The sequence below is a fragment of the Leopardus geoffroyi genome, chromosome C1 (genome assembly GCF_018350155.1).
Source record: "Leopardus geoffroyi isolate Oge1 chromosome C1, O.geoffroyi_Oge1_pat1.0, whole genome shotgun sequence".
Taxonomy (NCBI): Eukaryota; Metazoa; Chordata; class Mammalia; order Carnivora; family Felidae; genus Leopardus; species Leopardus geoffroyi.
The window spans coordinates 8,676,739-8,689,187 of NC_059328.1; the positions used below are offsets into that span (position 1 = coordinate 8,676,739).

Genomic DNA, 12,449 nt, shown 5'->3' on the forward strand with positions numbered 1-12,449 from the left:
CAGAGCAGTGACTGGCGCTTGCAGCCACCGTGCCCAGCCTGAGTGCCAGTGGTGGTGGCCCAGGAGCCCAGGGAGGGTGGAGGGAAAATCTAAAATGCTCAGGATGCAGGGATGGTAACAGAGCTGCTGTGTCTGTTCCCCGTGGCTGCCGTGTCCGTTCCCCGTGGCTGCCGTGTCCAGTTGCCGCAAACTGGGTGGCTGCAAACCACAGAAATCTATTCTTTTCATGATTCTCAAGGCCGGAGTACCAAGTCCACACGCCAGCGGGCCTTGCTCTCTGGAGAGGCTCCGGGGTAGGGGCATTCCTTGCCTTCCAGTCCGTGCTGGCTGCCGGCCATCCTTGGCACAGCGTGGCTGTGGATGTGTCACTCGAGTCTCTGCCTCCGTTGTCACGTGGGCTTTTCCCTCCGCATCCTCTCCTCTGTTTCGAGGGACAGCCGTCATTGGATCTAGGGCCCACCCTAATCCAGTGTGACCTCACCTTAACTTGCTCACATCCACCAAGACCCTGTTTCCGATACGGCCACGTTCCCAGGCAGCAGGAGTTAGGACTCAGATCTTTTGAAGGATACAAGTCAACCCACGACAGCTATTGGCTAGCTCTTCTCTCATTTAGACTCCAGAATAAGCCACGTCCATCCGAGAGATCAGGAGACTCTGCAAGGGTGGCGGGCTGGCGGGGAGCCGGCTGGAGATGGCGGCGGCTCTCTGCCGAGCGCTCTGCTCTGCACTCCTTGCGCCGGGTGGGGCCGTGGCTGGGGGGACATGGACTTAAAGGGGGAGGGGCCCTAGACGTGACCCTGACAGTCGCTGTGCCCGAGCAAGGACAGTGTCTTGGTCGGGATTGCAGAGCGCCAGCCAACCTCGCCTTTCGTACGCCGAGATGGCTGAGGATTACCCACGGTACCCGGACATCCACGACCTGGACCTGACGCTGCTGAACCCACGCATGATTGTGGTGAGCGGGGCTGTCCCTTTGGGGCGGGGACCCCAGAGAGGAGGCCAGCAGCCCGTCCCACGCGGAGCTGGTCGGCGCCGTTCGCGCCTCATCCTGGTGAGGGCGGCGGTGGCCGCCGGTGACTTGTGTTGTCCCCTCTGCAGGACGTCACCCCGTACATGAACCCTTCGCCCTTCACCGTTTCACCTAACACCCACGTCTCTCAAGTTTTCAACCTGTTCAGAACGATGGGCCTGCGGCACTTGCCCGTGGTGAATGCCGTGGGGGAGGTGAGTCTGACTTCCGGTCTGCCCACAGCCATGCCTCTTCTGGAGAGGACCCCGTGACCGCAGCGCCCCTCCCAACCAGCAGGGTTCCTGGGGCCAGAACCTCCTCCGCAGCAGCCCTCGGAGGACCTTTGCCTCCTGCGTGTTGCTGACGCGCACACTCCGCTCGGCCAGCAGGTGTCGCCAGTGTCACGGCAGCCTTAGCACAGTCCAGTTTTGGGTTTCCAGGTTTTCGTCACCCTCTGTGGGGGCCTGTACTTCCTGGAGGAGGGGCTCTGCTCTCCACCTAGGATGAGCATATTTATAACATTAAATGAGAGAATGTCAAGCAAAACACTTGAACGGCTTTGAAAGATACAGCCAGGTACAACTAGTAATCATTGCTGCAGACTTTCCCTTTTTTTCTTCTTAGAACTCCACGTTTTTCCCTCATTACGCAGGTGTTGTTTGGTTGTTAAAAAGACGTGTATAAGAAAATGTAGAGAAGCAGAATATAAACAAAAAGAAATACCAAAGCGTTATTTCTAAGAGGTAGCCACGCTGTGTAGCCAAGGTAGATCCTTTGTCGTTCTTCTCCGCATCTAGGAGTAGAGATTTTATGAATCAAGTTTTAATGAGAATGTTATCACTGTTTATACTGTTTAATACCCTAATGCTTTCTTTAATCTAGAGGAAATGACTTTCGGTGGCAGAAAACTTCGTTGGCCTACAGTATAGATATATTTTTAAGTTTGTTTATGTTTATTTTGAGAGAGAGAGAGAGGGAGGAGACACGTGGGGGAGGGGCGGGGGGGAATCCTAAGCAGGCCCCCAGCTGTCAGCACAGAGCCCGATGCAGGTCTCAAACTCACGAACCACGAGATCATGACTTGAGCAGAAATCAGGAGTCAGGTGCTGAATCGACTGAGCCACCCAGGCCCCCCCCCCCCCCCCCGCCCCCGGCTTATGGTATTTTAGTTGGCTGGATAGCATTTCACTGGCTGGCTGTCGGCCACTTACCCAACGGTCCTCTGTTGGGGGATATTTTGTTAAACGTCACTCTAGCGTTCACCCTCCTGAGACTTTGGATCTGTGCTGCCGAGTGGCCACCCCACCCCCGGGGAATGAAACCTCTCTAAATAGAAGCATCCTATGGCAGACGCTGGCACCCCACAGCCTGCTCTTCGTGGGTGTAGTTGTGGGGGATCAGATCATGTTCCTTGAAACACAAGTGCCGTGAGGGTTCTGACACGTTTCGCGGTGCGGAGTACCTACGTGAGTGACAGATGTGTGTTGCCGCCTCGGTCACAAAAACCAGTTTCTCTGGATGCGTCCTCTGCTGTACTTCTGTCCCTGTTCCGCACACGGGCAGTTCCGAGTCTCTGAACACCGGCTCGGCGTCCCACGGCGTAGCTCGTTTCTGACACCACGTACCTGGAGGTGGCATGTGACCGCACATGTTAAGGGCTCAGCCCTACCAACCCCTCCCCCACTTCGGATGTCAGTCAAAAGTCCAGTTGTCATCTGTGTTTCTGGCTAGGTGGCTATAGATTGGAGGTTCCCGTGATCCTCTGCTCCTAGAACTTGAGAAAGCAGTTTGCTTACCAGATTACTAGTTTACTCTAGAAGACTGTGATTCGGGAGCAGCCAGATGGGAAGAGACGACGCACAGGACAGGTATGTGGCGAGGGGCGCCACGCGTCCACGCTCTGCAGCACGCTGCCCTCCCAGCACAGAAGCTCTCCACACGCTGTAGTTCAGGAATCTTCTTGGAGGCTCTATTACGTAGGCATGATTGATCACATCATGGGTCACTGGTGATTGATTCAACCTCCAGCCCCCACCCCCCGAGATAGGGGGTGGGGCTAGAAGGTCCAATCCTGTAGGCACATGGTTGGCCCCCCCTGGCAACTAGCCTGTGTCCTCAGGAGCTTCCTAAAAGTCATGTTATTCACGTAAACTCAGGTATGGTTGAAAGGAGCTTGCTATGAATGATAAAAGACACCTTCTCACTCTCATCACTTCATTCCACGAATTTCAAGAGCTTGTGGCAGGGACTAGGACGAAGACCTGTTATAAATTTCCTATTATAAGTCCCATTATAAATCACAGGATCATAATGACTCAGGTGATGCTGAGAGACCATATTTATGAGCTGTAGCGGGGTCTGGGCCTCTCGGAAGCCTGCATTGAGCTATGCCTTTTGGACATGTGTGTGAGGCAGGCTCTAGGGGTGGTGGGAACTGAGAAGGTTAGGGAGCATGTGCCTTGCTCCAAAAGACATTCAAATTCAGGGGCGCCTGGGTGGCTCAGTCAGTTAAGTGTTTGACTCTTGATTTCAGCTCAGGTCATGATCTCAGAGATCTTGAGTTCGAGCCCCACATCGGGCTCTGTGCTGACAGCTCGGAGCCTGCTTGGGATTCTCTCCCTTTTTCTCCCTCTGGCCCTCTCCTGCTCACGCGCACCCTCGCTCTTGTGCTCGCTCTCAATCTCTGTCTCAAATAAACATTTTTTTTAAGACATTCAAATTCAGATTTTAGCTGGCCCGACTAAAACTCCTCTTGGGGTGAATTTGCCCCATTGGCCTCCAGTTTACAAGCCCTGGTTACGTTGATCTCCTTCTCATCTGGAAACTGGGTAACCTTGAAGTGCACAGCGTGACTGGGTTGTCCCCGCGCTCTACAGGCCCGGACTCTGTCTCCTCCGCCAGTGCGAAGGATCGGGCAAGCTCACTTTGCTCCTGTTCTTGCCCCAGTGAATTTATTCTGCAGGTGACGTGGGTCTTCTCTTTGTTCTAGATCGTTGGGATCATCACTCGACACAACCTGACGTTCGAGTTTCTGCACGCCCGACTACGGCAGCACTACCAGACCATCTGATGGGCCAGGGTGGCCAGCCCACCCTCTCCCAGAGCTGCCTGAGGGCGCAGCTCACTCATGCTCCGCCGCCACGGCTGGCTGGGGCCGTGCCAGGGCACAGAAGATTCCCACACACCCACTCGCTCGGAAAGCCTACAATCATCAAACACTTCGCTGGTCAGAGATCCCGGGGGTGGTATTGCACCAGGAGAGCGTGAACTTGCCTGACTCTCTCAGCAAGTATCTTCCTGTCTCCTGCTCACTGCTTTCCTGCCGTCCAGCATCGGCTCAGGCCCCAGGCCCCTCCACCCCACTAGTGCCAGGACCAGAGGGGACGTCAGGCCTCACCCCCCGGAGAGTGACCCCCAGAGCAGTTTTCCCGCCCCTTCCTGCTGCTTTCCTAGGGAGCCCAGCTGTTGCCTTAAATTGTAACAGGAGGGACTTTGACCAAGGCAGACACTGGGGCAAGCGCCAGTCGCAAAATTAAGTGAATTCCCAAATTTAGGGATTGGGCAGTGAGAAAATGACCCCTTTCGGGGAGGTCTTCCTTCGTTGGGACCCTTAACTCGATGTGCTCAGCAGTTCGTTTGGAGGAAGCACCTGTTTTCTGGAGGCGGCTGCTCTGGGCGCACCCCTGTGGCCCTGGTCTCCGTGGGGGCGGCGCCTTCCAGAAGCACAAAGCATTAAGGTCCCACTGATCGTCCCTGAGATAAGTCTGACCATACGCCCCGATTTACATCCCCCCCCCCCCCCCCCAGTTTTTAACATTTCAGCTTCTCTCTCCTCTGGTCCGTCCCTCGTCCTTTGATCTGCATTGACTAACTTTCGTTCAGTTCTTACGTGCGTCTTCCTGGTGAAGCAGGAGGATGTTGGCGTTCCCCCCGCCACCCCAAGTTAGCTAAAAGGGCGCCCCACGATTAAACTGCTCTACCTAACTCTGGGGGGGTGGTACAGTTGTGTCTCAGACAGAAAGAAGCGAGCCCTGAGCCAGTGACCTCGGCTGGAACGTGATGTGGCTGGAGAAGCCAGTGTCAGGATGAAGCTTCTTCCCGGAGGAGGGTGTGTGCCCCTCACAAACCTCTCTCAGCCCCCTGCTGCCAACCGGTCCCCAGGGTGGGCAGGACCAGGCCCTGAGGCTATAGCGTTAACCTTAGGAAGGAGGCCTCTGGCTGTCAGTGACCTGCCTCCCTCCGGGCCGGGTGGTCCTCTGACTGGGCACCCAAAGCGAGCACTTGCCGTCGGGTATTTGCACTTCTCCCCTGTCCCCCCCCCCCCCCCCCCCCCCCCCCGTGCTCTCCCCTTTATTGTGTCCCCATCCGAGGCCCATCCTGCAGCCCTGGGGCAGATGCGCTTTGGGACTCAAGAAGGCCATTCCTTCGCATTTAAGTTATTTTTGTAAATTGTGGAAGATGCCTGAGGGCGTGGACGCCAGGACCTCGGCAACACCTCTTGCCCTCTGCCTGGGGGCGGGCGTCCGTCTGTCCTTCCGTCCTTCTGTCCATCCGTCCATCTGTCGGGGCCAGGCCAGCCCAGGCCTTGTGCTCAGCACACTCCGCTCACTCAGTGAGGAGGCTGCTTTCAGGGTCTTTCCCACCTGACTGCAGCCCCCTCCGTTCTTCCCGTTTTCTTGCCTCTTTGACCAAAAGTACGTTAACTTGTACATTTTTCAGTTTTCTTGGATGCACTTGACTTGTGAGATGTGGATGGGACCCCCCCCCAATAACTAGTTGGGGGAATCACAAGGACCAAAAAAGGCAAGCCCTTCTGACTGTGACTGTGTTTAACCGGCTGCCAGTGTGTTTTAAGGCAGCATTCAGAGCTTGGCCAACATTAATCTTTCCCTTTATTAAGAAAGAAAGCAGTTCCCTGAGTCAGGCAAACGTCAGGACCACCCATCACAGGAACAACCCCCTCTTCCCATCCCTCCCTGGAATCGGCAGAACTAAAGTGCTGCGGAGGGACCTCTGGCCTCCGGGGGTCTGGGACGCCAGCTGCCTGCCTCAAGGCCGCCCTGGGTGAATGCTGTTGGAATGTACCCCCCCAGGGCACACTGCCTTGCGTTTAAGCCACCAGATACTTTGGCCCCACTGGTGTAGCCCAGAGGCAGATGGCACTGTGCAAATGCCTCCCTCCATCCGATGGCCGCCACCGACCCAGACTCCCTCTGGAAAGGCACGTTGCTTCCTGTCCTTTGTGGGCGTCTGCCCCTCCCAGATAAGCCCAAAGACAGCGACTGCCCCACTTGTAACAAAGTAACTGGAAGCCTCACCCCTTTGATAGAAGCCCACGTTGTCACCATCTCCCCCATCACCAGCCCCGTCGCCTCCGGGTGGGATGGCATGTCCATAAACAGAACCCACAGGGGGACCGCGGGGGTGGCCGGAGACGGTTTTCTGTGTTTCATCTCGTGCTTGGTGTTTCTGGTTCCCCAGCTGAGGTGATCGGGAGCTAGGGAGCGAGAGTCCCTCCCGACCGTGGGGCCTTTGCGCTCTGGGGGGTGATTTGCTCATGACCTTGATTAACTAGCGGTTCCTGGCTGGGATGGACGCTTGCTTGCTTGACCCAACCAACTCTATGACATTTCTGATGCAAAAGCGCGTGCTGACGCGGCCCTCGGAGACCAGGAAGCCTCTGGAAAGGCCAGAAGCGCCCTCCTGGGCCCTGCGGTGTCAATGTACAGTGTTGCCCCCCAGCTCCGTGGACCTTGGTCACCTCGACAGTAGCAGCTTCCTTTTCTCTGTTTGCACTGTTGGTTTGTATAGTATTACTAGCTAATCCTATTGTGTACATAAATTGTATTTTTTTTTAATTTGTAAAATTCTATTTTTATTTGGACTTTCGGAACTTGGAAGTTCTCATTGTAACCGTAACACATCAGAATAAAATGTCTTCATCTGTCTCCTTCGAGCTTTTGTCCCCACGGTGCTCTTGCTTTGGAGTTGCACTTGGCTTTTACTTTACTCTCTCTTTCTAATATGGAAAAATCACAGAGTAGATGTAGCGTCTCAGCTGTCTCCTGCTAGAGCTCTGCCAGCAAGAAGGCTTCGTCCCCAGGGGTCCATCTACTTCCACCTTAGTCCTGTGGATCTTAGCAAAAATCAACCCAGTTCCCAGTCTTCCGTTTCTCTCCTCCAATGAACACTGTGCGATCTCGTTTGCTGATGCTTTGCACCCGCTCCCTCAGCTACCGCTGTCCCCTGTCCGCTGTCGCTGTCCGTAGCAGGAGACAGAGGATCCATTTGTATGCCTGAAGGGCTGCGTTTAGGACTTCGCCCCACCGACAGGTTCCCCGACACCCAGCAGAAGAAGTGAAATCCATACTGAGTCTGTAGATGTTTAGACCTTGGGGCTGGCTTCCCTGGTGCCATCTGTCATTCTCTTTGCTCTGCCAGAAACAGGATTCTCTTTGTCTCTGGCTGATCTGCTCTAAGTTCGACCAGCAGTAGAAATGGTCTCCGTTCAACCCTGTCCCCTGGTTTCCTGAGTGCCAGGGGCACTTTCTGTGTATCCGGCACTGTCAGTTCTGTTCTGCGAGAGCCCGCCGTGTCCCAGTGACCCCTCAGGAGCGTGTGCGCGGTTCACCACGCTCCCCTCCTAGCAGCCCCTCCTCCCCAGACCGCGGCAGCCACGTTTGGACAGACACTTCTCCCTGTCGCTGCTCTTGTCCTTGCTAGGCCTTCCCTGCTTCTTGGTTTTCCATCCTGTGCTCAAAGTCCACGTGAAGAATATTTTTATCAGAGGTGGTTAGATTAAAGGTCTTTCCCCACCTCTACTCCCGAACTGTCAATTCACTTCTGGCCTCCCCTCTTCTCTACGAAGAGCGAATTACTACTTTATTTCCCTCTTTTCCTAATTTCTGTACACGACCAAGACAATTTGACTTTTTTTTTAAGTTTATATATCTTGGGAGAGAGAGTACATGGGCAGAGACAGAAGGAGAGAAAATGAATCCCAAGCAGGCTCCACACCATCCGTGCAGAGCCCAACACGGGGCTCCAGCTTAAGAACTACAAGATCATGATCTGAGCTACCAAGAGTCTGGCGCTTAAGCGACGGAGCCACCCAGGCGCCCCGAAAATGTGACGTTTATAGGGCACCAAGAGTGCCATATGCTGCAGCGGTGCTGACCAGGCCTTCACCTTCAAAGAGTTTCCAGTCCAGGGACACAGACACAATCGCATACCAAGGCAAACTGTCTTGTGTTGTAATAGTCCTATACAAAATGCTGCTGGTGCAGAGCTTAATTAGTACCGGGCATGTGATCTCAGGGTTGAAGTGGCATTTTCGATGAGCCTTGAATGTGTAGAATGTTCCCAGGAGCACTGGCTAAATCACATTACAGGAGGGCATGAAGTGAACATTTTGGCGGGGGACGGGGGGGGGGGGGGGGGCGGGGGGCGCTGGTCGGAGGAATGTCGTAGAATCTGACATGGAGAATGAGGCCTGTAGGGCGGGAAAACAGGTTCGAGCACAGTTCCCTGTTGTGGGTGAACCTAGGGCCTGGGACTCTCTGCTTTTCAGAAACGGACACAAGGAAACGGCATCCTCTCCAATGCAGCCCTGTTCCGTCACCTTGGGCCTGAATTAGAGAAAGCTGGCGGCTACTTTTTTTTTTTTAATTTTTTTTTTCAACGTTTATTTATTTTTTTTTTAATTTTTTTTTTCAACGTTTATTTATTTTTGGGACAGAGAGAGACAGAGCATGAACGGGGGAGGGGCAGAGAGAGAGGGAGACACAGAATCGGAAACAGGCTCCAGGCTCCGAGCCATCAGCCCAGAGCCTGACGCCAGGCTCGAACTCACGGACCGCGAGATCGTGACCTGGCTGAAGTCGGACACTTAACCGACTGCGCCACCCAGGCGCCCCATCGTTTATTTATTTTTGGGACAGAGAGAGACAGAGCATGAACGGGGGAGGGGCAGAGAGAGAGGGAGACACAGAATCGGAAACAGGCTCCAGGCTCTGAGCCATCAGCCCAGAGCCTGACGCGGGGCTCGAACTCACGGACCGCGAGATCGTGACCTGGCTGAAGTCGGACGCTTAACCGACTGCGCCACCCAGGCGCCCCTGGCGGCTACTTTTTAATTACGTGTTAGTACCCAAAAGGCACATAAATGTGTGGTTCGTCAGCAAATGTTTTTTCTTCACTTTGCTCAGCATTTTGGGGAGGGGGGGAGAGAAAAAGAGCGCATGAGTGAGGGAGGGGCAGAGAGAGAGGGGGACCAAGGATCTGAAGTGGGCTCCACGCTAACAACAGCGAGCCTGATATGGGGCTCCAACGCAAGAACCACGAGATCATGACCTGAGCTGAAGTCGGATGCTCAATCGACTGAGCCCCGCAGGTGCCCTGCTTTGCTTAGCTCTTAAACCCAAATGCTTTGCCCACTTTTCTTAAAGTGCAGTCACTCAGCTGTGCCAAGTAACTCTCTCAAAATGTATCAGAGAAAGTTTTGTTAGTGCTCTCATTTACAAATGTGCCTTGATTTTTTTTTTTTTTTTTTTTTTGGCTCTGGGTATATATGTGCCTCCAAAAACAAACAAACAAACAAAAAAAAACAAAAACAAAAAACTACTGGGTGTACAAAATTGTCTATGGGGTACAAGCTACATTAGATGCAGCCAGAAAAAAAAAAAAAAAACCCAGATGTTTGTAAGTTTTCTTTTTAATAAATAAGTGCCCTGAATATGAGCAAATCTGAAAAATAAATGCCCTTTCAGTCTCCTGGGGCATTTCCAGGATCTGTGATAAGGCCGATGTGAGAGAGTAAACTGTGAACTGTTGTTTGTGCCCCACCCTCCACCAAAGAAAAATTTAAGGGTAAGAGGTGGGAGGGAATACAAGCAAGAATTTGTCCAAATCCACAGAATGCCACCAAGAGTGGCCCTAATGTCAGCTGTGGACCCTGGATGACAACAATGTGTCAGTGTAGGTTCATCAGCTGTCACAAAGGCTCCATTCTGGTGGGACACATTGATGACGGGGCTGGCTCTGCATGTGTGAGGGCAGGGGGCCTATGGGAAGCCTCTATACTTTCTGCTTCATTTTGCTGTGAACCTTAAATGGCTCCCCAAGATAAATTCTATTATGTTTAAAAGGAAGAAGAGAGAAACTGGGCATTCTCTCTGACAAAAGGTAAAATGGGTATCAGGCTGAATTCTCTTCCCAGGAAAAAGAAAGAAATCACCAACCCGAGCCTTCGGCTTCTGTCCGTGGTGCTGAAGTTTATTCATGATTCAAACAGCTTTCAGTAATGGGTGAGCGTCTATCCTAAAATTTAATGCATGGGATGGGAGCGGAGGGGAAGCCACAATTAAACCACTTGGTCTACATTCAGCATAAAATGTGAGAAACGTTGACAAGAGGCTGCAGCTTGAATAGGGTGCTCATCACAGCTCAACTTGATGGCAATGAGATGGGACAAAGTTGAGTGAGAGACCCCAAAGGATGAGGGTCTCTCGAAGTCTGCACAGGGCCTGGCCTGCCTTTTCCTCCCTGGCCATTATCTTCGGTACTACAAAGAGAACAGAGACAAGGTTGGCTTGGTGACCTGGCCCTATTGGAAAAGTCAACCTCACAGGACTGTGCTCACTTCCCAGCAGCCCCCACTCCGGCCTGACAACCCTGAGTTTCATGAACTGGTACACAAATTGCTTGTTAGAAGCTATAAGTCAACCCTGGTCATTTTCATTTAATCCTTTGGGGTCTGACAATTCTGGGGAGGCACATGAACTGCCAATCAGCAGAACAAAGGTGACTTGGCTCCATGAACATTTTAAGTCCCCAGTGCTCATGGCAGTAACTTTTTTTTTCTTAGCATTTCCTTAGCAGCCTGTAGCTGAGAATGATGAATGATGTCATTGCCCCAAGTTGGGACACAAAATTTCCAAAAAGAAAGCTTCTACTCTGGTCTCTTTACTGCAGGAGGCATCCCCTGGTGGTGTTCTTTGACAAAGTTTGAGTCTCAGTGAAACCATAACCGCCTTCCTCCCCACCCCATTTCCACCCCCAGCTCCTCTTACCCGGAAGCTGTTGCAGCCCAGTCCACTCTGAGCTCCAATCCTGTCCATCCTGCCTCCAAAGCAGCTGGACCTCCGCAGACTCCGAGGGGCAGCAAGCAGTGCCCTCAGCTTGCTTTTCAGGAGGGCAGATCTATCGGAGGAGTCCCAGGAGCCCCGCCCAAGGGCACCCCCATCTCTCTGGGCTGGGTTGACCTCCCCAGCCCAGGGAGGCACCTCAGGGAGGGGGCTAAGAGCTGCCCCAGCTTCCTCATTCTGCTCACTTAGTACTTGTGGGGGCACGACTTCATCTTCTAAAGGCATCTTGTCCTCCAAATGGTCCAGCAAATTCTTTACAAAAGGAACACACGGGGAAAGGGAGAGGTCTCAGTGACCAGCACAGTGTCACAAAGCCCCCTGGTCCCAGACTGTGGCCCCTGTCCCGGCCCTACCTTGAAATCCATCAGGTCTGCGTTGGACACAGAGCCATATACCGGGTTAGCTCCTGTTTGCCACAGGAGCTGACTCGCCAGGAAGAGGAGGAAGCTCGCGGTGATGGTGGAGAAGGAGCCCATGATGGCGTCGGTCAAGGAGTGTTCTGGTGCTTGCTGCCTCTCTGTCCTCTCTTCTCCTTCTCTCAGCCTCCCTCCGCCTGTCTCCCAGCTGCCCTGCGCCTCCTCTTTTTATAGCCCCCCAGCTCTCCAAGAGCGCAAGAGGGACGGAACCCTCCCCATTCTGTCACTTGCAGCGATAAAGCAGCTGAATGAGGGAACAGCAGAAGATGACCTTTTAAAGCTATCAGCCCAGCAGAGCCTGTCACTGCCCCCTCCACCTTGAGCAGCCCCAACAACCCCAGACCCTCAGCTGCAAGAGCCACATTCTTGTTGATTTGCCTCAAGAGGTTCCCACTTCAAAGGTGTGAGAAGAGCAAAAAAGAGTCCTTGGTTATCTCACAGTGATGCCTGGGGCTTCTTTCTCCTGGGCAACAGGACCCATGCGGGGAGGCAGAGGGTGACGGTTGGCCAGCGCCCAGCTCCCCGGGTAGGTTTTTCGGCTCAGCTGTCAGGGGCTCCAAATAAGGGCGGGAGAGGAGGAAGTGGCAGGCGGCCGGCAGCTCGGGACAAATTAGTCCAGATGCTCAAGCCGGCCTCACACCTGACTCATCAGCCGTGAGGGCAGACCTCTCCCTCCAACTGAGCTGCCCTCACTCCTGGCAGTCATTCTCGGCAGTCAGGTGAAGAGGGAGTTATTATTTAGAATATTAAGTCAGCCGGGAACCAAATGTGATGAACATCCCAAGAACTCAGCTCCCACACGTAAACACCAAGAAAACTTTTGGGAACGCAACCATCCTTCTGCCAAGCTCCTCCTCCTTCCCCTCCACAGTGTTG

At 53.5% G+C, this 12,449-nt stretch overlaps 2 protein-coding genes across 2 annotated transcripts in view; one reads left to right on the forward strand and one right to left on the reverse strand.

The window, feature by feature from the left end:
* Positions 1 to 6,968, forward strand: part of CLCN6 (chloride voltage-gated channel 6) — a 32,690-nt gene extending 25,722 nt beyond the window's left edge. The window contains 3 exon segments of the mRNA XM_045475640.1: positions 851 to 958; positions 1,102 to 1,227; positions 4,002 to 6,968. Coding sequence (XP_045331596.1) covers positions 851 to 958; positions 1,102 to 1,227; positions 4,002 to 4,082 — 315 coding nt within the window. The 3' untranslated portion in view covers positions 4,083 to 6,968.
* A 3,296-nt stretch (positions 6,969 to 10,264) lies between these two features.
* Positions 10,265 to 11,731, reverse strand: NPPA (natriuretic peptide A). The gene is made up of 3 exons (XM_045482391.1): positions 11,511 to 11,731; positions 11,083 to 11,409; positions 10,265 to 10,574 (listed from the first exon to the last, which is right to left on the reverse strand). Exons 1-3 carry the CDS (start codon positions 11,631 to 11,633, stop codon positions 10,563 to 10,565), a joined length of 462 nt encoding a protein of 153 aa, XP_045338347.1. The 5' UTR covers positions 11,634 to 11,731; the 3' UTR covers positions 10,265 to 10,562.
* Between the last annotated feature and the right edge of the window lie 718 nt (positions 11,732 to 12,449).

Bases quoted from the DNA above. Each gene is read 5' to 3' on its own strand.
- NPPA (XM_045482391.1), bottom strand. From the start codon at position 11,633: ATGGGCTCCTTCTCCACCATCACCGCGAGCTTCCTCCTCTTCCTGGCG. The intron at 11,410-11,510 runs GTAGGGCCGGGA...CCTTTTGTAAAG, and splicing joins CAGACCTGATGGATTTCAAG to AATTTGCTGGACCATTTGGA.